This window comes from Phodopus roborovskii, unplaced genomic scaffold, assembly GCF_943737965.1.
Source record: "Phodopus roborovskii unplaced genomic scaffold, PHOROB, whole genome shotgun sequence".
Lineage (NCBI taxonomy): Eukaryota > Metazoa > Chordata > Mammalia > Rodentia > Cricetidae > Phodopus > Phodopus roborovskii.
Window position 1 is genome coordinate 27099193 of NW_026126482.1, and position 26153 is coordinate 27125345.

General features: G+C 42.9%; 1 protein-coding gene across 2 annotated transcripts in view; it reads left to right on the plus strand.

Moving 5' to 3' along the window:
- The window catches only part of Slc22a23 (solute carrier family 22 member 23), a 156198-nt gene that overhangs the window by 26238 nt on the left and 103807 nt on the right, over positions 1–26153 (plus strand). For both annotated transcript variants that reach the window (XM_051194463.1, XM_051194464.1), the window contains exons 2-3: positions 11099–11202; positions 17256–17410. In XM_051194463.1, the coding sequence (XP_051050420.1) occupies positions 11099–11202; positions 17256–17410 (259 nt within the window). The remainder of the gene's footprint in view (positions 1–11098; positions 11203–17255; positions 17411–26153) is intronic.

Below are 26153 nucleotides of genomic sequence, written 5' to 3' on the forward strand. Positions count from 1 at the left end.
CTACACGCCCAGTGGTCACACTCAAGCACCAGTCTCAACCCCCAAGGATGACAGTGCCCATGAAAGAGGTCTGTATCGATGAGTGAGTGACAGCCTTGTCAAAGTAGCTGGCAGAGTGCCCAGGAAGAGCGCTTAATTTGTGAAATAGATTTGTCCTTTTAAAAAGGGGATTCTCTATTTTTAAAACTAAACTTTTCCATGTGCCTATTTCTCAATCAATTTTAATAATAAAACAGTCATAACTTTCCCTGGGGGAAAACCACTCATAGTAAAACAATTGAGTGCAAGGTTTCAAAACTACATTCTGCCATAAATTTCGCATACTATCGTATGTTATTTAAATAAAAGATGTTTGAAGAAATCATGAAGAAGCTAAGGGTTGGGGGATAAATAGAGTAGGGTGATAAACATCATGGTTCAGCAAACACAACACATGTGGGGAGCCCTCTGGCGTTTGGGATTAGGAGTCCTCCAGGGCAATTCTCTCCTCCCTCCCTTGTTCCAAGCCCTTCGCTTAATTAGTAAGCATAGCCAAATAAGACAAAATGGTGCCCCACATTTATAATGCAGGAGGCCGTGACAAGGCTGGCATTGGAGGCCTGAGTAGGCCCCCTGTAGAGATCCAGTCTCTGGAAAGGAGAAGACACTTCTGCATTAGTATCATTTCTACTTGCTGGCACGAAATACTGACAAGAAGCCATGCCAGGGAGAGAAGCTTTCTTGTGGCTTATGTTTGAAGTTGTGCGCCATCATGGCAGGAGCACGAGGTGACTGGTCACATGGTATGAACAGCCAGGAAGGGGGGGGGAGGGGAAGAGAGAGGGGGGGGAGAGAGAGGGGAAGAGAGAGAGAGTGAAATGCCTGCTTGTGCTAAATCCACTTCCTCCTTTTTTTTTTTTTAAAACTCTCCAGTCTGGCACCCCAATCCCCCCACACATAATCCATGGGATGATGCCACCCACATTCTAGGTGAATCTTTCTTCCTCAGTTAAAACAGTCACAAAGACACTCAAACTTAATGGTGATGCTATAAAGATCAAATAGTAAACATTTTTATTTGTGAGCACTGTGGGGGGGGTATGCTGTCACTTTATATCGGCTCAAATTCCTATTGTAATGCATATGCAGTCATAGTAAACATATAGGTGAAGTGTGGTTGTGTGCTAACAAAACTATTCAAAAATAGGTGCAGATCGGCTGTGGGTTTCCAGCTCCTGAACGAGTGAAAGGACTTGTAAATAGGCACTCAACAGTGTACAGTGGTGGTCACCTCGGTATTTATCATGAATGAAAAATGTCCTAGGAACACAGGGAAGGGGCCCTGACCTAGCCTGGGAAGGAGACCTTCAGCTGAGTTGATTGTCCTCATAGGAATGTGGAACTGTATTAATCTATGCATTTGTATTTTACACCTCTTTCTCTTACTCTTCTGCTTGCAAAGGTCATCGACTCACTGAAAGAAAAAGGTGCAAACAGTAGGGAAGGTCTAGCATATTTTGACTGGCTGTGGTGAACAGAGGTTTGGGTTGGAGGGGCCTTTTATGGTGCTAGGAAGGAAACCCAGATTCTAGCACACTGAAAAGCCTTCTGCCACTGAGCCACACCTCTAGCCCTCAGTGGGGAAAGGAGTCCTAGTCTTTCAAGTAGGTTCTGAGCTGGACATGTCAGGGGTGGAAAGAGTCAGGCGGTACACAGGAGAGCAGCTCTGTGAAGGGTCCTGAGGCTTTTCTGAGCGGAGGAGGTATAGGGCATGACTCAGTAACAGGATTTGTTGTTTAGGCTCTCGAATAGGAGGTGCGGTGAGTCGACTGTAGAGGGAACTTCATGGAACCACGTTATGCCAGACTTTCTCCCTCCAAGTCCTCACCAGGCTGAGGGTTTTCTGATCTCAGTCAGAAGCTCCCCACACGTGGCTCTATTGTGTAAGTGGGTGTGCTTAAATATTAATGTGACAGACCAGTTTTGTTCATGTACTATGTCACACTAGGAGAGACCCTCTATGCTATACAGGACATTAGTTTGAGTTTCTCAAGAGAGCAGGGTTTGTTACTTAGGGTAAATTAGTGTGCATATCTTGATTTGTCTTGATGCTTACAGCTGGGTTCTTGCCCACCCCTCCTTCTCTGGTCCCTTTATACAGTGGGCTCATAATTTCCTTCACTTCTTAGAGGCCATGATCATTAATGAAATACACATCTAAGATCAGGGCAAGATTAGTCAGTTTGGTTAATAGAAGGCATTGCTTATTAGCAGTTTCTGCTGCCTGTTGAACTCTCCCCAAATGACATAGGGATTCCTGTCAAGAGCATAGGACTGTTCCACAGCACAGACCTCTGCTTAGAGCAGCCACATAGTATTTCTATGGAAAAGATAAAGTGACTCCTTGGATTGTTTTCCCAGAATAATCCTTCATCAACTGAAGTGAGAGTGTAGCCAGGTGATCATTTTTCTGTCTCTCTTGTAAACCTTGCTGGAAAGCAGCTCTCCATCTCCAGCACAGTGAGAAACGATCCAGTTAAGTGAAAACTAAGGAATCCCCAGCTTTTGTAAATGAAGCATCACTCCTGTTCTTCGGTTGCTCCAGAGCGCTGCTGTAAAAGCAGAGAAGCAACCTCCAGAAACACCATTTTAAAAAAAAGATGTGAATCACGGTCTGGGGTTTGGATGGATTGAAAATCACGCTGTTAGTCGTAAACAGAGCTACGGAATGTTTAATGTTTAAGAACCCTAACTAGCTTTAATGCTGTGGCTTTGGTGTGGGTGGGTCTTCTAAAGAAAAAAGAAAAAAACCAAAGCTGGAGTGGAGGTTTCCTAGGAGAGGTACAATTGTCCCTTTAATTTTTTTTTTCCTATTGTTTCCTCCAACAAGCCATAGTTGTTTGTTTTGGTAGTAGGTTAAAGGGAAAAAGTAAAGATGAGAGCTATTGCAGTAGCAATTAACAAAAACGAGAGGCAAAACTTAAACAACAACAACAAGAAATTCCCCGGAGTACCTGGCAAGGATGTTGATGATGTCATTTTAGGAAGTTCACTAGCATGCCAGCTCTAATTGGCACGTGTGTTGACTGCTGTGTGTTGACTGCTGTTGACAGAGCAGGCCTCCTGAAACTGGAAGATGAGTTTAGAGACAAAAATGAAGAGAGTTTGAGGTTTTTCAAATTAGGCAGTATAGCCTGAATTTTGATGAAGCCTTTTAAGAAAAAAAAAAAAAAAAAAAAAAAAAAAAAGACTCTATATACAGCTAAAATAGAAATACTAAAAATGGTGTCCTTGGCTGCCTACATGTGGAGAAGCTAATTGTAGCTCACACACTCCTTCAGTCTGGCTGTGGAGACTTTCTTTTGTCCTTATGTCACTAATCTTCACATGTCTGTGTATGCTGCTGTTGTGTGTACATATGTATATGTGTGTATGTTCTTACCATTCCTATTTCTACTTCAAAAGCAGCATAGCAGAGCATATCCATGGGGTATAACACACCTGTTCCTGGCAGGCTCTGAAATGCTACTTTGGAGGAGGAAAGTGATGACCCCGTATTTCTCTACATTCCTGCAACCCAGTTGGGGATTTTGTTTCATTTAAACCATTGGAATTTGAAGCCATTTTGTCTTCTTTGTGGTATTGCCCTGAAATATTTCCTTGTATCTCAACTGACTGTGCTTAGGCTCAGAACAGGCAGCTGGCACAGTGGCTGGCAAACCCTGTGGTCTGCAAATGTCAACAAGCCCACATGAGGACTCTCCACCCTAAGAGATTAAACTCTGGGAAAACTTACATTCATTAAAAGCAAAACAAATTAAAACATTCAGACAAACAAAAATCAGCACAGAAGTAAATTTCATGGCTTGACACCAGGCTATGAAGTTTGTTGCCAGCTGCTTCTTTTACAAGAACAAACAATAAATTTGTTTTCTGTGTTTGAGTGTTTTGCCTGCATGTATGTCTGTGTACCATGTGTGTGCCTGGTACCTGTGGAGGTCGGAGCTTCTGGAACTTGAGTTTACAGATTGTTGTGAGCAGCAATGTGGGTGCTGGGAATTGAATTTGGGTCCTCTAAAACAGTAGCCAGTGCTCTTAACAGCTGAGCTCTCTCTCCAGCTCCCCAACCCTGTTTGGAGACAAGGTCTCACTTGTAGCTCTGACTGGCCTGGAACTCAAAGAGATTCAGTTGTTTGTGCTTCCCATGTGCAGGGGTTAAAGGAATGCACCACTCTGCCCTGCTGCAAAGCTTCTTTTAAAATGTTTGCTTGCACCAGGCTGTGGCGCACACCTTTAATCCCAGAGCTCAGGAGGCAGAGGCAGGCAAATCTCTGTGAGTTGAGGCCAGCCTGGTCTACAGAGTGAGTGCCAGGATAGGCTCCAAAGCTACACAAAGAAACCCTGTCTCAAAAACAAAACAAAACAAAAAACCAAAAATGTTTGCGTGCTTCGAGACAACAGTATGGTGTATTACCCCAGGCTAGCCTTGAACTAGTGGGTTCATGATAACCATCCTCCTTCAGCCATTGGGTAGCTGGGATTTCAGGCATGTTCCACTGTACCTAATTCTATTTTCTCTATATATATATATATTTTTAAATTCCAGTTGACAAGCAAACATATTCAAGACAAACTTCTTCTAAACATATTATTTGTTCATTTACTTATTGACTGGGATAGGGTCTCATATATTCTAGGCTAGTCTTAAATTCCATGTGTAGCCTGAGGATGACCTTGAACTTTTGATTCTCCTGACTTCACCTAAGATGACAAATATGTCCCACCACACCTGGTTTTCTATCTTGTCTGGATAGAACATAGAGCTTTATGCACACCAGTCAAGCATCCTGCCAACTGAACTTCATTCTCTGCCTCTAATTTTAGATTACATGAAAATGTATGTCCTGAAAAGCTGGAAGAAATATGTATTCTTTTGTTGATTCTTTAAAATGATTTTTATCTTACCCTTATCGCCACTTTTTCTTCCCATTTTGTAGTTTACAGTTAATGGTGATAACTTCAAAGAACACAAGAATAGTACAAATTAGAAAATAAAACTCTGTTTCCAATCTATTCTCACATCTTTTTTTTTAATTGCATGTGTCTGTACATGAATGTGGTATATGCATGTGTGTTGTGTGTCCATGTGTTGTGTGTATGTGTGTGTATGTACATCTACACTCAGTGCATGTACAACAGCAGGCCTTTGGATCTTTCTACCATGGGAGCTCCAGAAATCAAGTTTAGGTAGCCAGGCTTAGCAGTAAGCACCTTCACCTGCCCAGCCATCTCCCAGGTCCTGGTCTGACTTTGAAACTTTGGGGTGTCTCCTTTTCTCTGTGCATACCAGCTTTTGCCCTCATTTCTCTTCATTCTGACACTGTAATACATAATGAAAGCTTTTGTTAGTTATTAGTTTTTGAAAGCTGAATTTTGGCCACAAGGTTCCCTGGGATCTTTTCTCAGGAATTCATGTCCTGCCCTTGTAAGTTACAACTCGTGATATCATTGTATAGGGACCTCCATGGGCATCTCTAACAATTTCCTTGGGAAAAAACGTTATCCCAGGTGGGGTTTTCTGGGCCAAAAGATAGATGCTACTTAGAGGAATGGGCTGTGTATTGTCAAATTTCTTCCAAAAAAAAAAAAAAAAAAAGGTGCCTGCTGCCACACCTTGGGCAGCTCTGTATCTCTTTGTGTCTCTTTCATCTTTAGAAAACTAAAAAATACGCAAACACACACACAGTTTAGATTTTCATTAGCAGAATCAAACATTTCCTGAGTATTTTCCAACCCATTTATACCCCATATTTTGTGAGCTGTCTGGGGGTTCACACTCAGTTTTGTGTAAAATGTTAGCCTTTATTGCTAGGAAAATAAAACCAAGAGAAAATAGCTGACAGTTAATTGTGACACCTGTGGATATAGTTTTACAAATATGGATATCTATAATTTTGTTTATGATATTTTTGGTGCATAGAAATTTTAACTACCTAAAGTTAGTAATGAAGTATTAACAAATTCAAAATATATACTAGTCTTTTTAAAAGATTTATTTTTATTTTATGTGTATGAGCATTTGCTTGCATGTGAGTATGTATGTATGTATATATGTATGTATATATGTATGACTGTATATGTACCACATGTGTGTCTGGTGCCTGTGGAGGTCAGAAGAGGCAATGGATCTCCTGGAACTGAAGTTACAGACCATTGTGAGCTGCTATGTGTGCTAGGAACTGAAACGTGGTCCTCTGCTAGAGCAGCCAGTGCTTGTACCCACTGAGCCATCACTCCAGACCCATCTTGTCATTTCCCTAGGTAGTTTCTCCCATTAGTTTTTTATTGCAGATATTCAGTCTCCACAGTCAGATAGTAACCTATCTTCTAACAGTTGTGTTTTCAAAGATTATTCTTATAAATTTCACTAGAGAATTTCTTATTCCTGAAAATTGTTTCCTCTATGTTCCATTTTCCCATCCTCTTTAGAAATGTGATTAGTTTTCTTGATGACTATTGTCTAACAAGTTAAGAAATTTGATAAATCACTTAAAATGATACAACATCTATTTCTTGTAGTCTGTCCTTTAAATCTATAGGTACAAAAGCAGCCTCCCAAATTCTTCTTCTCTTTTAAAATGTTTAATTAAGCTTTTGAACAGAACATATAGCAACTAATGAGGCGTATGAGATGTGTGCAATCATTGCTCTTGTCCTGAAGTCTGGGGCCAGAGCCCCTGTGGTATTGCAGGATGCTTCTGAAGTGAGTAAGGTGGCAGAGAAGAGAGAGTGGGATGGTGGAATGGGCTGAGGGATGGTGGAATGGGCTGAGGCTTGGAGCTTTTATGATCCTGTTAAACCTGCTGATGGAGTGTTAACTTGCTTCATTAGAAGGCTGTTCCGCATTGTTCTCTAGGGGATGGTTTCCAGGAGGTGGAGTCAAGGCCAGACTATACTGTTTTCTGGAGAGTGGGGGTTCTGCTCACACCCTCCTTGGGAACTCTATTGCAAGGAAAATCAATCAAGGCAGGGGCTCAGTTTGCAAGTATCATGTACTCCTGTGGGTATTGCAGGAGACAGGGACTGAATGCGGGCCAACAGTGTCTCTTAAGTTTCTAGAGCACAGGCTAGAGCTCCAGAAGTATTCCCAGCATAGCCTTTATACCCAGCCTGCACAGTGTTTCATTTGGAAGCCGAGACACTAGGAAGTCACTGTCCCAGCCACTGGCTCCAGGCTCACACTCTTGTAAAGCTACCATCTGAGTTGTAGGTCCCAAGACCACCCAACCCCTACAAGATCTGACCAGCTTTGTAGAACTTTCCCCAACCCATCCCAACCACTGGTTCTCTATCAAGTCAAGGTAGCCCTGAGATCAGAACTAAGTAGCATGGAGAGTTTTTGTTGTGTAGACCTGATTAGCAGACCCTGACTCATATTTGAAACCTCTGTAAGGGTCCAGAAGTAATGGTTTTTAGTCTTGTAGCCTGCAGTAAAGGAATATAAATGAGGAGGAGGTATCTGCCATCTTGGCTGTCCGGTGAGCATCTCCCTCACCCCTAGAAATTAGGATGGCCATAGTCATAGTTGAACACCAGAGACATTCAGGATGTATTTGAAAGGTTTCCACCATTCTGCTGGTATTGGTGATAGATTGGAGGGAGGAGAGAGGGAGGAGAGGAGCCAACCAAGCTCATTAAGTCCTGGCCTTATACTTTTTACAGCATAACTCTAGTCAGAGGGTTTTATTTTTAAATCTAAAAACAAAACAAAACAAAACAAAAACAAAAAAAAAAAACCATAGTTTAACTTCCTGAGTAACCAATTGCCATAATCTTATCTATAGCAATGAGAACAAATTTAAGAGCTTCCTCATACTTCTGAAATTCTTTGGTGGATTCTTTAAAAGATAACACTGTGTGAGGACTCACTTCATGTGCCCGGTACATTTTTTGGTAGAAGTTAAACAAGAGAGCCAACTCCATAGCTTTCCCTCACCTCCATCTCTTACCCCACCTTCTCCCTACTCACCACCCTCCTCCCCATCACACAAACCCAATGGAATGTGCCTCAGGGTGGGCCCCAGGATGGTGAGGGTGTTGGTGTAGGTGGATCCCTAGGCATGAGTAACTCTTATCTTGCTAAGCATGCTGGGTGCTCTTAGGTGCCTTGCTTGTTGACTCAGGTATGTATCCAGCTGAGAAAGCTGTAGGGCACAGGTGGCTGCCTTGCCCTGGATTCCCGGGTTGACCCCACCCCCTCAAGGTGGGTGAGTTCCCACAGAGCTCATTGATGCCAACTAGGCTTCCTTTCCTTATTGACAGCGTGAGTGGTTCGGTTTTCCTCCAAGTCCTAATAATTTTCCACTCTGGCATTGTTAATTGATAGGGGTCATGTTGAGGTGACTACTGAACAACTTATTAGGTAGCAACTAAATTGGGTCGTGGCTGCCCCAGGCCGGGTGTAGTAATTGCTCAGATGACTGAGTTGGCAACAGCTATTTTCTCCACCTCCCTGGATGTTTTTATTAAATGCTCCTGTCTCCTGGCCATTTAGTCTAAGGATAATGTACTCTTTTGCATCATTTAACCTTGAATAAACTCCTCAATAGGGAGTGTTGGTGGAGATGTGAAGGTAGTTAAAAGCAGAGTGAATGAAAGAGATGGCAGCTGGTGTGTTTCTCCCAGGCAGCAACCTGGGTCAGGGCAGCTTAGTGCTTGCCAAGAATATGCCAGGTCGAAGTCTAAGCAGGTGTGGTGTAGCCGGGAGATGAATTGGTATAGGTGCTGCCTCTCCCAGAATTTTCAAACGGAGCTGGGAAGACAGAATGCACACATATTGTTCATGGCAAAGTTGTAACTTGTGTTTTAAGGCCAAATATGCTCTCCTGGCACTGGGAAGTTACTTATTAAATTTTTCTTCTAGAAGCATCAGTGAATGTTGGCTTCCCAGGCTGGCTCCAGAACCCACTTAAAACTGTCTTGGAGCTCATAGTTGACTTACAAGTGTTTCATGCGATATGTTAGTCACTCCTTCTTGAGAGGCCACTGAAGCCTGGGGTGGGGAAGCACATGGGTTCTTCCGTGTGGCATGGAAAGGCAAGGTAGGATCTTAGGGCAGTTCTTGGAAGCAGGACAGTTGGTTCATGTGACTCAGGCTCGCCACTCTGGGGCTTTCCCCGCAGGAGTTTTCACTCAGAGCATTGGGGATGAAGTCTCCTAATCTTCACTTCCTGCTCATTCCCAGGTGATGGAGTCACTGTGGTTCTGTAGCATTTGAGATCTCCTTTAAGGAATACCTGCATCTGACTGCCTCGGTGACATTCCTAGCCCTCCTCCCCAGATACATGAATACACCTAGACAACAAGCCCCTAACCATCCTTCTTGGCCATTGTGTGGCTGGTGCTTGGTCTTCTTGCTCCCTCCTAAGCTCTGATTCAGACCATCTGGAGCCAGCTCAATAGAGGAAGGAGTGAGTTGCTCTCTGGAAGTTTCTGGATCCTGCCATGGAGCATGGACCATAAGTACTCCAAGGAGTCCTGGGCAGATGTCAGAGCAGTGACAAGTGGCCCCTTCGTTCTCTGTCTAGGCCAGGTTCTTTCCTCAGCAACTGTTGATACAGATAGGATTTTTTTTTCCCCCAAATTCCACTGAAGCAGAGACCTATAGCTGTCATCCTTGGCCTCCACTGGATGCTCCAGAAGTCTGGAAACGGTCAGACCTGAGGCTACCAGAATCCTTGGCCTTACACTCTCCCTACGGGCAGATCAAAGGAAGGGTCGCTTAAGAAGCAGCGCCTAGTTCAGGTTGCAGCCCCATGACTTCCACCCCTTTCCCTCACCCAGTAGAAAATTTTCAGCTGGGATCAATACCCCACCACCCTTATACCTCCTTAACCTGTGGTCAAAAAGTTCCAAGTTGTAACATTAGCCAGAAGGACTTCTCTGCAACTGAGGATGGATGATGGCAACAAAAAACAGCAAGGATGTAACCCCATTGTACCAGGCAGACACTCCCTGTTCATTTGCCCTTCTGACCTAGAGGTAAACTGTGGAAAGATAATAATGGAAGATCTATGTATCTATCTGTGTATCTATGTATCTATACATCTATGTATCTATCTCTCTATCATCTGTCTCCTCAACCATCCTTTGTATGTGCATGAATGTTTGTGAGTATGCATACATGCATGCCATAACATATGTGAAGGTCAGAGGACAGCCTCAGGTGCTAGTCCTCGCCTTCTGTCTTGGTTGAGACAGGGTCTCTGCTCTTCACCACTGTGTATGCCAGTCTGTCTGGTCCACAAGCTTGCAGGGATTCCCGTCTCCACCTCCCATTTCGCCGTAGGAGCTCTAGGATTACATTACCGTATACAGCTTTATGTGGGTTCCAGATTCCAGCTCAGATGCTCACATGTGTATGAAAACATGTACTTTATGGGCTGAGTAATCTCCCTAGTCCTGAGGATCACTTTCATTTTCCCAATTAAATAATAAACCTTGACTGTACAAAGTCGACTAAGTTTGAGACTCCAGGGTTGCAGTTAGCCCTACAACACAATTCACAAGAGGATTTATGAGGGGAAAAAATGAGAATATATTGTTCATAGCTCAGCATTCACTGTTAACTCCCATTCTTTTTGTGACTGCAGTTTAGACCGCATAATGGAGTGAAATGCAAATGTTGCCTCTCATTTCCTTGTGTTCTCATAGCATCCTATAAAGGAAGTTGGCTAGGCTTTTCTGTCACCTGGATCGCAGCAACTCTGTGGGGTGTGAGGGACTCTGGTCACCAGGGGGTGTCACCCATTTCTTGGGCCATTTTCCTCGCACTCAGTTTCCTGGGTCTTTGGGATGGAAGGCACACATGTCCCCCAGATTTCATGCATCACTCCTTGCAGATGTAGATAATCTGTTTAAAGCACCACATTTCATTTTATGGGCAAATTGGAGTTCCCATTGGATTTTCAGCAGCCTAATGAAGATACTCTTAGTGTCACATATGATATGGCCCCAAAACTATGCCAAGACCCTTGTAGGGTTATTATTTGTCCTTGTGATTGAGCACTGGTTGTATGTTTGCGTCTCTCTGATTTACCTTCTGTTTGCCCCTCTCTAGTGGGATCTTGTGTGTGATAATGCCTGGAAGGTCCATATCGCTAAATTCTCCTTGCTGGTTGGATTAATCTTTGGCTACCTAATAACTGGATGCATAGCTGACTGGTGAGTACCAACACACCTGACACACAGACCTTTGGAAGGCACAGCACACCTTTGCTAGCTATGGAGGAGTGATCAGTAACACAGGGCCACTGTGCCTTTGCTCTCTTTGCCGGTGATACCACTTGGAGAATGCAGAGGCAAAAACAAATTGACCACTACACATGACAGATGAGGGGAAAGGGGGAATCTAAATTAATTCAAGACCAGCCTGCAGCCCCATTTAATTCTGACAACTTATGCTTAGTCGGAAGGAATGTGGAGATGCACAACTGGATGCCAAATGGCTGGGTGCACAAAATACATTAAAAAAAAAAATGGAAAGCTGGGTGAAGTGGCATATACCTATAGTCTGTGTTACTGGGGACAGAGGCCGAGGGTTGCTTGAACACAGTGAGGCCAGCCTGCCAGCCTGAGCAACATAATGAAACTCCCTCTTCCAAAGACTAAAGTGGTGAAGAAGTTGGAGACCCATCACCTTCCCAATGGAGATAGATGTCAGTCTGGATTAACACCTTAACGTACCATTCACATTTTAGAACAAGTCGTTGGCTTAGCCAGGAGCTGCCTCTGTAGTGCCAATGGTGAGGAGGACAGTAGAACATAAGGGCATTTGGGTAATGGGATAGGTACTCTGGACAAGGGAAAGGTAGCAATCAGAAATGAGATGGAATGTGTTTTAGGTGGGTAAGGAGAGATGGATTTTCAGATCAAAGTGTGTGATTCAGGAGGAAATAAATGATGAAGACCAGGAGAAGGGAGAAGCTGAGTGAGTGATAATAATGGTAACAGCATTAGAACTCAGTGGTAAAGAGCACTTGCTGCCCTCTCAGAGGACCCAGGTTCAATTCCTAGCACCCACATGGTGAGCCTCTTCTCAAATCAGAGGGCATCAGAGATAGGCATGCATACAGGCAAAACACCTATACACATCAAAATAATTATTTATCTTTAAAAAAAAAAAAAAAAAAGGAACCCATTGCTTACTGATCACAGTGTACTAGGCAAGTGTCAGATATTCCTATGCCTTGTTTGTTGCTGAAAACTAGAGCCCAGAAGTTCAAGTCACCTCCAAGTTCTCTCAGCTATAAGCTGCAATCAGGACTTGGCAACCATACCATAGGGTCCGGAACTGCTTTACTGACAAGGCACAACGCTTTTGTTTAAGGCACTCTCTGGTCATAAGAGCACTGTGGTGCTGTGTCTAAGAGGGAAAACAATTGCATGATGTCAGGGACTGCCCAAGGACAAAGATGTGGGGTGGCTGTTTCCTATGCCACTCTTTTTACAATAATCTTTTTTGTGTGTGAATCGGCCTGTCTCCGGCCTGTTGACATAGGAATGTCAGGAATGCTAAGGGACAGACAGAGAGAGAGAGAGAGAGAGAGAGAGAGAGAGAGAGAGAGAGAGAGAGAGAGTGTGTGTGTGTGTGTGTGAGTGTGTGTGTGTGAGTGTGTGTGTGTGTGTGTTTTTTCCTGGTGCCCTCTGAGAAAGCTAGCTAGGGCAGTGGGAATGGCTACAGAGAGTTCTCCGGCCACTTTAAGTGGTGGAAATCTCCTTCCTCAAACTAGTGTCTATTTGTGTGAACATACAATGTAATTTCCTGTGAGCCCAGAATCTGCCAAGTCACCATTTCTAGGGCTGAATTTATATGGACACATTTCCTGTGTTCATCAATGAAACCGTCAGTGACCTCTGCAGGCCTGTGCTAGGAGTAGTCTAGCTTCTGAGGATGGAAAGTAAGATTTTGTTTAACCAGATGCTTGGCTTGCTAGCTCTTCAGCATACGCTAGCTGTACTGATCTTGCAGACACTGCTTCCCAGGGAACTTTACTGACAGAAATTAGAAGTGTATACCAATATGATCTCCTTCCTGAGAAATGCAGACTTGATAGCACTTGTAGTGTCCTGATTCCACACGTAACTTCTATAATAGAAATACAGGGCTTCATTAAAGGATCTGTCTGTGGAAGTGTATGTTGCACCAGGCTTTTTTCCTGCACATGCGTACCCAGTGGCCTCCTTGATCACTCTCCAGGACTTGGCCTGGACAAAAGACTTAAGAGTTTGGGTCTTGCTCACAGTGCCTTGAGTCTGATAGCAGAAACCCAGTTCTTGGCAATGGCTTTCCTGGGGGGACTAGGTTGAACAAACAAACAGGGATGTCCTAGGGAATCTTTACACATGTTTGAGCAGTACCTTTGGGAGAATCTGACTGGACTTCCATTTCAGTTAAGTTTTGTTCTTCGCATCTCTCCTGTCTTTTAGGGGGTGCATTTTACTCTCTGTTTAAGCCTGGTCTTACAAGAAATCACCCCATTTGAGAGAACTCCATAATTCACAGCAGGGTCAGTTTCAGGGCTGCATGAGGAGGTTGATCAAGTTATAGGGTAAGCTTTCTAAAATTCCGGTCAGCATATACAGATGTTTAAGTGTTAGACTGCTTTCCTTAAAGAGTTTTGGAGCTGCAGAGATGTCTCAGTCTATAAAAGCACTTGCTATGTAAGCATGAGGTCCTCAGTTTGATCCCCACTAACCATGTAAAAAATTGGACATGGACACATGTACCTAATTCCAGAGCTATTGAGACAGAAACAGGAGGATTTGGGGGCTTGCTGGCTACTGGCCTATTCCCAAGATAAGGAAGTATACTGGCTAAATTTATGTCAAATTGACATAAGATAAAGTCATCAGAAAGGATGTAGCCTCAATTGAGAAAATCCTTCTATAAGATCAGACAAGCCTGTAGGACATTTTTTTAAATTAGTGATTGCTGTTGGAGGGTCCTTACCATTGTGGGTAGTACCAACCTTGGACTGGTGCTCCTGGGTTCTATAAAAAAGCAGGCTGAGCAAGCCACAAGGAGCAAACCAGTGAGCAGCACTCTTCCAAGATTTCTGTATCAGCTCCTGCCTCCAGGATCCTGCTCTGCTTGTGTTCCTGCCCTGACTCCCTTCTGTGATGAACAGTGATGGGGAAGCATAAACCGAATAAACCCTTTCCTCCCCAAGTTTCTTTGGTCATGATGTTTCATCACAGTTATAGAAACCCCAAGACAGCGAAGGACCCTGTTACAAGGGAAGATGGTAGGGAATGATAGAGTCGAACAGCAGACATCCTCCTCCAATCCCAACAAATTACACACACCACACACATCTATACCACACACGCACTCTCACAGTACAAACACACATGCAGTATTGAAAATACTAAAATATTTTTAAAAGAAAAAGCTAGCTTCATTTTCAACCCAAATTTATGTTTGGAGAACATGTTGGTTGAGCTATGTGTGGAACGGGGCTCTCTTGAAGGATGGCCTGTGTTTAGAACAGCAGTAATAGGTGGAATGAAAGAATAGTTGGGGAGATACAAGCTGAAGAGTCACAGGAAAGAGGGGGATAGCTCAGGCATTGATCTCTGCAAAACTGCAAGGGGCACCAACCGGGTACCCTCTACACACTGCCTCTCTCGCACCTGCATGACTATCTGGCCCCAACCCCTCCTTCCCTCTGATGGAAACTTCGAAGTGGATATTGTCCTACAGGCTCTCCACCTGTTGCCCCATCTTTTATAAAGGATCCCTGAATCACAGTCTCCTCCAGTCACTTCAGTGGAGTGGGATGTCTCTTTGGAGACTGGATATCAGTTCCCCATGACTACTGTCACTATTACGTGCTCGGTGGCTTCAACACAAATAAATCATCTTATACAGTTCATAAGCCACACACAGGTGTCACCGGGATAAAACTAGGACACTACCAGGGCAGAGATCCTTCCTGGAAGCTCAGGGAACAGTCATTTCCTTGTCTTTTCTAGCCCCTAGTAGCCACCTGTGTTCAGGATTCATGACCCCTTCCTCCGTCTTCAGAACCAGTAATTGGAGTCAAGTTCTTTCATGCTACCCTCCTTGGAAAATCACCTTATTTGAGGTCCTTAGCTGTAATCCCATTTTCAGAGTCCCTCTCTCTCGTGCCCGAACAGCCCCCACCGACTGATAGATGTGATTTACTGATTTAGGTAACCGTTTGGGAGGGAGGTATGTAGAATGTGTTTTACAAGATTTAAAATAAAAAAAATCAAGCATCTTTTCTAAGACAGAATCAAGACAGGAGAAAACAAGGTTGAGCATCAGGAAGAAGTGGACATGGTAGCATACACCTGAGATCGGAGGGCTTGGGGAGTTGGGAGGGGAGAGGATTGCCAGGTTGAGGCGAACCTGGGCTGTACAGAGAATTCTAGGTTAGCCTGACTGTGCACATCGGAAGACAGTATCAACAGGAAGAAGTGCAGAAAGGCTAGAGCTAGATGTTGAAACATTTAGCTTGGGGATTCAGGCCAGACCCATCATGCGCCTCTCTGAAGTGAAGCAGATCCCATCGCCTCATTCACAGGTGAGGCAGGTACAGGAATTAAACATAGAGGTTAGATATTTGTATACTCTCCTTCCTTTTACGACGACAAGTAGGCCATGCGTTAAATGTACTTCTGCAAGTGAGCTGGGTACAGACAAAGGCACCGGGTAAGAGCTTTCCTGGTAAGGGCTTTATGACCCCAGTACAAACACAAAGGCTTCTCATTGCTATAAACTCATAGCCTTGGCCACACAGCCCCAAAGCTGTGTAATAGAAGTGGGTGGACCTTTAGAGAGTAGTTCATAATTATATTATAGTATAAATGTTGTATTTTATATATTTACATTTTATATTTAAAATATCATATTACTGCTATAGATTTTAATATTTTTAATATTATTTATATTTCATAGTATACGTTATATAAATTAAAATTATAAGAGACAGGTAAGGCCTTGCAGTACTTTATCTTTAAAATGAGCCTTGAGTGGAAAAGCATTTTCATATATATAAGACCTGCCCTTTAATGGGAACAATTCAATAATTTTGAATGTGTTTACAGAGTTAGGTCCTTTGAATTTAAGTCACCTCCATTGTCCTTGCAGAGACTGTAAAATGTGCTCATAAACATTCTCTATTCTCACCCAGCCCCGAGCTGCCACCTTTTTACTGTCTGTCCTTTAGCTGCCCCCTCCCCCCGCCTTTTTACTTGTATGCCAATGCCTTGTCATAAATGTGTGTGGAGGGCACCAGGCCTGCATTTCCTCCCTCCCCTCTTACCCCGCCTTCTCTGTGAGCTATCCTTTTAGTTCAAACCAGTGGTGTTAAATATTAATTTGTTTGCTGCAGCTCTGTTGCCATGGTTTTACTTATAACAAGTTAGGAAAGGTGAATGGTTAGTGTGGGGACAAGGGAACTCCTGGTTTTTCAATTTCCATGGACTACGCCATCCGCCCTCTGATTGCCCCCAAGTACATTGTCCAGTAGTGGTCACTGATCATGTACTGATTAGCTCTGGGTGTGGTTTGTGAACTAAGTATGCCACTGCCCTTTCCTGTAGGGTCTACTGTAAGACACCAGATCATTTATTTACAGTCCAAAGTGTCCAGGCTTAGTGTGTGATCCCTGTGGTCCCTTTGGAATTACATGTTGTCATGTAGCTAAAGCAAATTATAGCTGGCCCATAGGCCCATAGGCCTGGACCTGTAGGCTGCCTGTGAAACAAGATAACTTCCCCAAGGTAACAACTGAAGAATAGAAATGAAGCCTTCCCTCCATGTGCATGTTGACTTCTGGGCCAGTTCCAAAGGTCAGCAGTTTCTCAAGGCATTTTATGCTGGGTGTGTCAAGGTTTGTGTTTGGGGAGTTATTATTGATTTTGTTCTCTTGCTTTGAACTATCCCTGTTTATAAACAGAGATAGACTCAGCATCGGTAATCAGGGCCACATCATAATTCTCTGTCCCAGTAGCTGTTTGAGCAATGCTCTCTCAGTTCCAGAAGAGGATGGACTTAATGTCCCACAAGGGGCCTCTAGCCCCAGGGAGTAAGCCATGATCTAGTGAAATGGGTATAGGTAGTATGAAGACACTTAGCTCCTACTCCTTCAATATATATTGAATACTCACTGGATGCCGGGTTTCAGTACTTAGCACTGCCCTCATGTTTAACATGAATGTCTGACTTCTCCCCTCTTCACATGCAGGGTTGGTCGGCGGCCTGTGCTGCTGTTTTCCATCATCTTCATTCTGATCTTTGGACTGACGGTGGCACTGTCAGTGAATGTGACAATGTTCAGCACACTCAGGTTCTTTGAAGGATTTTGCCTGGCCGGAGTCATCCTCACCTTGTATGCATTACGTAAGTAGGAACCATCATGATTAGTCCCTAGGAAATTCAGCCCAATTGTTGCTGCCTGAGAGGTTCTGGCTTAGTTGTTGGGGTGGTGGCACTTGGGAAACACACACTAGGAAGCCTTTGTGGTTACAAAAAACTTTCAGCTGGGGTCAGTGCCTGCATCAAGGAAAATGGAAGTCTGTGTAAAGGTCTGGAGATGTGGGAATCAGCTCAAGCTGACATAGGGGCTGCTGGTTTCTCTGGAAGTTGCTGTATTGGCATTCTGTGTTCTTCAAAATGCACCATTGGGTACCCCAGTCCTGGTTCTAGCAGAACATAATGAAGAATTATTCCATGTGGACTGCACTTGGCTAGCCTGGACCCCTTGAGGTCTTTTCTTCTTATCTTCTGCGGTGAGGCCAAATTTTCAACATTCTTTTGGATGTGATATAAGTACTCTGGATTTGAATTGTCAGCTTTTGTACTAGAGCACTGGGTGTCAAGACTTGGCAGTTCCCCCTTTTGAAGTAGGATGGAGAAAGCATCCAGGGGCTCTGCCATATGTGTTTCCCATATGATCTCTGCCATCACATATGGGTGAGTTTTACTTCTCTGTTTGGTTCTCTGGAAGACAACCACGCACCACAAGAGAAGCAGAATCTGTAGACATTTTACTTGTTAGTTTTGTGCCCTGGTCACCTGTGGAAAGACCTGTTGGGTCACTGGACAGATAAGGTTCTGGCTTTCCTGATATTGATAACAGGAGTCAGATCTTGATTAGACAGTGATTTCTAGAGTAATAAATGCAAATAGTTGTTGTAATTCTCTTCGATTTGCTTCTTTTTTTTTTTTTTTTTTTTGGGCGGGGGTGGGGGGGTTGAGGGGGGGAACAAGGTTTCTTTGTGTTGCCTTGGCTGTCCTGAAACTAACTGTGTAGACCAAGTTGGCCTTGAACTTATAGAAAGCCTTCCTCTGTCTGCAGGGAGTGCTGGGATTAAAGGCTTAAATCAGCCATCACCACCACCACCCCCATCTCAATTGGCATATTAAAGACTTCTTTAGATAACCTAAATCTCTGTCCCACTAGAAACACAATCAATTCATAGCATAATATTTCACCCATAAGAAAGGAGTAGGGATGGGAAAGGCCACAGGATATCTTTTATTCCCTTCTAACACTGTGTTGAATTATATAGTTCACAACAGGCTTCTGGAAAATCATTTTATTAATCTTGAAAAGAATTTGGGAGCTAGGGAAATAACACTTGCTATACAAAGACCATATATAGTCTAGGAAGTGGGTTTGCTTCTGTCTCCTAAGTAGAGAATCAAATATCCTGGCTATTGCACCTTGTTCTGAAAAGAGCCAGACAGTAAAAATTTTAGGTATTGTGGGCCATATGGTCTCTGCTGCAGCTACTTAGCTCTGCCACTGTAACATGAAAGTATGCATGCATATACATGATATGTAAATGAATAGCTGTAGCTGTGTTACTGTACAACTTTATTCACTGCAGCAGACCACATTAGCCCAGTAGTTCAGAATCTTCTAAGGCCTGTGTTGGACTGACAACACAAGCTTTAAATGCTGTCCTGTCTCTTAGTTTCATTTCAATGTCCCTAGTTTACTTTCTCCTTTGTGCAATCTTCTGTCTTCAGTATTTATCTTATCGTATAAGCAGCCTGCCAATTTCTTTTCTGAAATGGAATAAGCTATTAAACATGATTGTGTTCAGGGCTCAGCGGTTAATAGTGCTTACTGCTCTTTGGAAGACTGGAGTTTAGTTTCCAGCACTTATGTGCCACCTGCAGTTAGGGAATCTAACACCCTCTTCTAGTCTCCACAGTTACCTTCGAGTGTCACACACACACACACACACACACACACACACACACACACCACACAATTAAATCAATTTTTTTAATGAATCATGTATTTTTAAAGTTGAGAATAACACCCAGTCATCATGCGTGCATGACACGTGCCATTTCAGTGAAAATGTCCAGGTCTTACACAGTGGCCTCCTGTATGAACTAATAGATTATTTCAGATAGCACAACTAACAGGAAGCAAAAGGATATGAACAATGGCTTGAGCACCCATTTAAACATGAAAATGAGCAGGAATTTATTAAGAGACAATAGACAAGCCACCTCTGACAATGGATAATTTAAAAAAAGAAACCAAAGTCATAGTTGACAGATGAAGTTGGGATGGACATGGTTAGCTGGGCTGGGGTGGCCCAGCTCTCCAGATCTCTGGGCCGTCTTGAGCTGATGACAAGCCATAAAGAGATGCTCTCAGTCAACAGGGCAGGGAGCTATAAATTTCCAATTACCTAGTTTGCTAGCTTTTTTTTTTTTTTTTTTTTTTTTTTTTTTACACAAGAAACATGTGCCCATAAGTAAAACCTGTAACTTTAGCTTAGAGGAGTTACTGATAAATTGGGGTAAAGAAGTTCTTAGCTCCAAAGACAAGTAAAACTTCTGGACATTAATTATTTGCAAGTGAAATTTTTAATGGTCCCCAAATTTTCTCTTCCTCCATCTAGAAGCTTTTTATATTCTTTATAAGCCTCTGTTGGGAAGGCCTGCTATTGGTCAAAACAGACCTAGGCTTTATTCTGTTTTAATGTTACAGGTGTTTGGCAATGGAACGAGCAAAGCAATGATTTTTCCATTTTGATTTCTTGTGTAGTTTGCCATTTTGATTTTTCCATTTTGATTTCTTGTGTAGTTTGCCATGAGTATTGGCTATTTATTCCAGAAATGCTGCCAGTGGGTACACCCTTTAATCCTAGGCAGAGGAAGGTGAATCTCTGAGTGTGAGGCCAGTCTGATCTACAGAGTGAGTTCCAGGACAGCCAAGACTACCCAGAGAAACCCTGTCTAGAAAAAGAAAAGAAAAGAAAGGAAAAGAAAAGAAAAGAAAAAGGAAGGAAGGGACAGAGGAAGGGAGGGAGGGAGGGAGGGAGGGAGGGAGGGAGGGAGGGAGGGAGGGAGGGAGGGAGGGAGGGAGGGAGGGAGGGAAAAAGAGAGGCAGGCAGGCAGGCTGCTGACTTACGGCTGTTTTCTGTTTTATTTGCAAGACTGCCTGAGATTTTTGTTTTTTTTTTTTTTCTGCTTTGGATTTTGTTCTAAGGTACACTGTGGTTAAATATTACTATAACCTTTTGTTTTCTTCAAGTTGCCAACCGGATAAGTGGTTGTGTAATTAGGACATAAAATAGAGATTACTGGTATCTTCTCGAGGATTTGAACAGCAGCAGAGTGAATGCTATCAAGAGAATAGGCCAGGTCTGCACAGGACCACAGCAGTGGTGAAATCTTTGTGAGGTACCCGGGCACTTAAACGCACTTGGGCTACATTGGAGGATTGATTGTCTTTTTTTTAACCTATGGATGTGAGCATGTTTGCATTCACACATATCCACTCACACACTAGATTTAGTTGTTAAGAAGACATGGACAAGAGCTATAAACCACATCTCCCCATCTCTTTATAAAAGTCATCTTATCAAAGACTAAAGAGATGCTTACATAGCAGTAACTCATTGCAGTCTGACTCTCATTCCCAACCATAATGTCCCAGGCCAGGGGGTCCAGCACTGACCTCAAAGCAAGTCTCTTTACTGTGGCACTGACTCATAGCCCCAGCTACTCAGGAAGCTGTGTTAGGAGGATGGCTTGAGACTAGGGATATAAGGCCGGCCTAGGCAATATACCTGGACATATCCCTTTTTAAATGAAATAACAATAATAATAGAGCTAAAATTATTGGTTTGTTTTGTTTTTTAAGTTGATCTGATGTTGGATATAGTAGGATTTGTTTTTGTTTATTTGTTGGTTTACTTGTTTTTGCAGTGCTAGGAATGGGATCCATGGCCTTGCACCTTCTAGCAAAAAGTGCTACTACTGAGCTACACCCCTGGCCCATTTTGAAAAGCTATCCCCAATTTATTTATTTCTGCTTTAATGTATTGATTATGTCTTTCTCTTCTCTTCTCATTTCCCTTCTTTCCTCTCCGCTTCTCTTTCCTTCCTCCAAACCCTCATATTCTTCCTTGTTACCTTTCAAATTATTGGCGTCTATTTTCATTAATTGTTGTTACATGCATATATATATATGTATATATATATATACACACATATATATATTCCCTCATATAACTTGCCTAGTCTGTACAGTGTTAACTGTATACATTTTTTTCAGAGCTGACCATTTGATCATATTACCATAAGTACCTTTTTAAAGTTCTGTAGTCATTAAAGCTTCCCTTTGTTATGGAATAATCTTTTTGTACGTTCTGAAGATGTGTCACTTGGATTGGTTTAATAAAAAGCTGGATGGCCAATAGCTAGGCAGGATTTTCAGGGCAGGGAAAAAGCTGGAAAGAAGGTAGAGTCAAAGGGAGACACGGAGGAAGCATGACATGTAGGAGATGAGGTAACATGAGCTACATGGCAGCATGCATATTAATAGAAATGGATTCATTTAAGTTGTAAGAGCTAGTTAGAATCAAGCCTAAGCGATCAGCCAAGCTTTCATAATTATAATACATCTCCATGGCATGAGTTGGGAGCTGTCTGACAGGACAGATAAAGACTCCCCCCACACCCTTCCCATAATTCTGCTTTCCTGGTTTGAAACATGGATATTAACCTTTTTCCAACAAGGCCTTGCCTGGAGATGGTCAGTGAATGTAACTATGTAACTTTTTTTTTTTTTTTTTTTTTTTGATTAACAGTGATAATTTTCTTGAGAAATTCTGTCACTTGGATTCTCATTATAATAATTCTCCTTAAGCCTAGGCAACCTAAACAACTGAATTTTACACATCATCAAAGAGTGATCAGAAAATGTAAGGTGCCTAAAGTACTGATGGCATTGCAAAATTAGAGTCTAAGTCTTGATTTAATTGTTAAATAGACTAGAAAATAATCTAGAACTTGCTTTAGGTGGGCATTGTTTTTTTTTTGTTTGTTTGTTTGTTTTTCCCCTGACATGACAGTAATGAGTTTAAACTCTCAAGGAGAGGTTGAATAATTTCTAATCTGTTGATCAAGATGATACTTGTATTCTTACTATGTATTTTTATGCTTTATAGTCTTCTGAAGTCCTGTAATTGGTACTATTTTATGTATTTGTCTGTGTTGCTGAAAATTTAGGGACTTGTTTCAGTCAAAGGGGTTGCTGTACTTTTTTTCCCTCTTTACCGGAATGACTGCACCAAATGGCTCCATGTAGTGAGCAACAGATATGAGGAATGAAGATAATGGAGATTGTTGAGCTATAGAATGAAGAGAATGGACATTGCCTGTTGAGAAAGTAGCTTACTGCCTCTGGAGTGCAAGCATTCACCTTGAATTTGGGGAAGGAAAGCTCCATGAGAATATGTCTTCCTGTATTATCTGCATCCTTTTGGGCCATAATTGTAATCCTGTTCCCCTGTGGGTCACCTCTACTGACAGAGCCTTTTCCCCCCGAAAGTTATGAGTCAGAGTTTACTATGGACCTTTGACAAATAATTTTATTTTAATTGGACCTTTTTTCCTTGGGTAAGAAATCGTATATGATTATGAGGACCTGTGTTCAAATCCCCAACATCCATATAAAAAGGTGGAGGAGGAGCTGGATTAATGGCTCAGAGGTTAAGAGCATTTATTCCTTTTACAGAGGATCTGAATTTGGTTTCCAGCACCCACATGGCAGCTCACGACTGTCTGTAAATTCACTCTCAGCAGATCCAAACCCTCTGGCTTCTGCAGGCACTAAACACCCATGTGATACACACACACAAACACATACACACACACACACACACACACACACACACACACACACACACACACACCAAATACTCATACCTAGAAAACAAAAGATAATCTTTTAAAAGTTGGGCATGGCTGCATGTGCCTGTACCCTCAGAGCTGTAGAAGGATCGAGACAGGAAGATCTCTGAGACTTGCTGGCCAGCAGCCTAGGGTAGGTTCCTGGAGAGATCACGTCTTAAGGGAAGAGATAATGGGTGACGTCAAGCCTCTTCCTGGGTTTTCCACATGTGCATAGACAAACACATCTCAACATATGCCACACACAGACATACATACACATTTATATTTTCTCTCTAGTTCAACCTGGCATGATCAGAGAATCCACAGGCTAAAGGCTCTCTGCCAGTCATTTGCTAATCCTGCAGATTAACTGCAAGAAAGAAAGCTATGCATTTATAAGCCAAAAAGAAAAAAAGAAAGGAAGGAAGAAAGGAAGAAAGAAAGAAAGAAAGGAAGGAAGAAAGAAAGAAAATAGAAAAGGAAAGAATGGAGGGGGTATGGTGGGTACTGTCTGTAATCCCAGCACTCATGGGAGGTTGAGATAGGAGGACTGCCAACAGTTCAAGGCTAACCTGAACTGCAGAGTGAATTCAAGGCCAGCCTGGGCTATAAAATGTCTCAAACACTAAAAATTAAATCAAACTGGAGCACTTGATTTTAAATCTTCCTTCTGAGCATCTCACCATGGAGTGGTGAGTGGGGATTGAAATGGCTGGTGATGAAGTTCCTGTGTGGCAGAAGGCTGTGGTGATCAAGCAGAGGGGGTGGGTTTAAGTCATCTAGCAGAGAGCCATTCTTTGCCACCCAGGACTACATTTTCTTAAAGTGTATCAGTCCTTTAACAAAAATGATTTGTGAACACCGGTTGAACATGTACAGATGTGATGTGTCTTCTGCATGCTAAGAACAAACACCTCACCTTTGCAGAAGTTAGGGGACAAAAATCACACACCAGCTGCCTACATGTGTAGATGGATTTGAAAGTGCTTGTTTATTAGGGGCTTTTGAATTTAGTAAGGTATATCTACCTCAAAAATCAAAGTGAAGAAAAGTAGCAACTATTTTGAGCTTTTAAAATTCTAGGGTGTAGCTATATTCATCACAGAGGAAAAGGCTGGAAATCTAATACTGCCTGTGCACTTTGAAGCAAAACTGTCTACATAGCAGAAGAATCCATAGAATGATCTGGAACTCAAGAGATCAGAGCTGTGGCTTGAGTCCCTCAGATGACTGTGGCCATGACACATAGCTTAAATTCTGTCAGCTTCCAGTCCCCTTCTCTGGAGTTAGGTAGGGAATTAAGGGATGGGTTTTCAAATGTCTCCAAAACATGGGTTCATTCCTGGAATAAATGGCAAAAACAAAAACAAAAACCCACAAAATACAGAGAAGTGTGTCCAGTTTAGAATTTCACAACCTTAGAATCCTAAACTCAATCATTAACATTGGAGGAATTCCATCCTGCTCTGGTAGATGTCACATGGAGTGGCTACAAAGGCCAGCTGGGAAGGGGTGAAGTGATGGGGTGGGATTAATGGTTAACAGCCTGTCTTTCCTGTGGTCCCTTGCTGTCCTGTCCACAGCTTGGCCTCATCTGCCCCACCTGCCCCACCTGTTTTCATTTCTCACTCCACATGACTGACAGGCACTGTTATACCCTCCAGGGTCCCCTGCTTTCACCTGGAAAAGGCAGGATGGGACACAGGGCTGAAAGCTGCAATTCCTGAAAGAAGGCGTTCAGGACTGTAAGAGGAGAGGGATGGACTCCCTTCCCACCTGCTCCCACCCCTCCCCTTTACTCCACTCCCAAATGGAATTAAAACAAAGAAATCAGTCACTTACTTTGAAAGCAAATAAAGAGTTCCAGGCTCCTTGAAAGCCTTCAAACATATATGGGGAAGTGAGACCGTGTCTGGTTTGCCAAGGTCTAATTTCTTTTCTTAATGAAAAGAAAGCCGTAGTCTCACCAGAAAACAGAAATATCTCTCAAGTTATCCCTCAAGTTATATAGAGTCATAGAACTGTGCTGTCAGTGACCCTTGTGCCGTGCCAGATTTGTTCCACTTCAAACAATGCTTTTGTGTGTGTGTGTGTGTGTCTCACACAAGAATTATGTCTTCCATGCCGGCGATGATGGCTCACAGCTTTAATCACAGCACTCGGGAGGCAGAGGCAGGTGGATCTCTGTAAGTTCCAGGCCAGCCTGGTCTACAGAGCGAGTTCCAGGAGAAACCATGTCTTGAAAAAACAAAAGAAAAAAAATTCGTCCTCCTTTATTCATTCACTTGTTAAATATTTGAGGGTCAGGAGAGTAGTAATTTGTCAATTTGGGTATAAATTAAACCCTGAGATCCGTCAGGCTCTGTGATATCAGAGGCACACATACATCTTCCTGCATCCCAGGACATTGTGAATTCAAGAAATGAAGATCAGGCTGCACTTTGATTGGACTGATGGCATTAGCATCCTGAGCTTTGACTTTTGTGCTCATTATCTGACGAAGGTTCTGAAAGACCAGGGGAGTCTAGTGCATTCTGGGTGCTGTGAATTTTCAGAATTTACCCAAAGCCTACTGCGTTTTGGATACTGTAGGTCCTTAGGACCTGTCTAGAATCTGGATCAGGACTAGCAGAACCAAAGAAGGAGGCTGGGCCGGCACACAAAAATTCTGTCCTCCATGACCTTAGGATAGTAGTGAGCCAATGAAGGAGCCCAAGCCAGAGAGGAAAGCTTTTAGATATTTGTTTTGGAGGGAATCAGGCTGCAGTTGTAAACAGGCCAACTTGGCAGGCCACACTGGGAGCTGGGAGGCTGGTGCAGCATCTGTGTGAGGAGGAAGAGTCCGAATAAAGAAAGGCCAGGGCTGTGGGCAAGGGAGGATCCACAGGCAAATAACTGAGGATGGGCAAATGCATAAAGATGACCAGGCAAC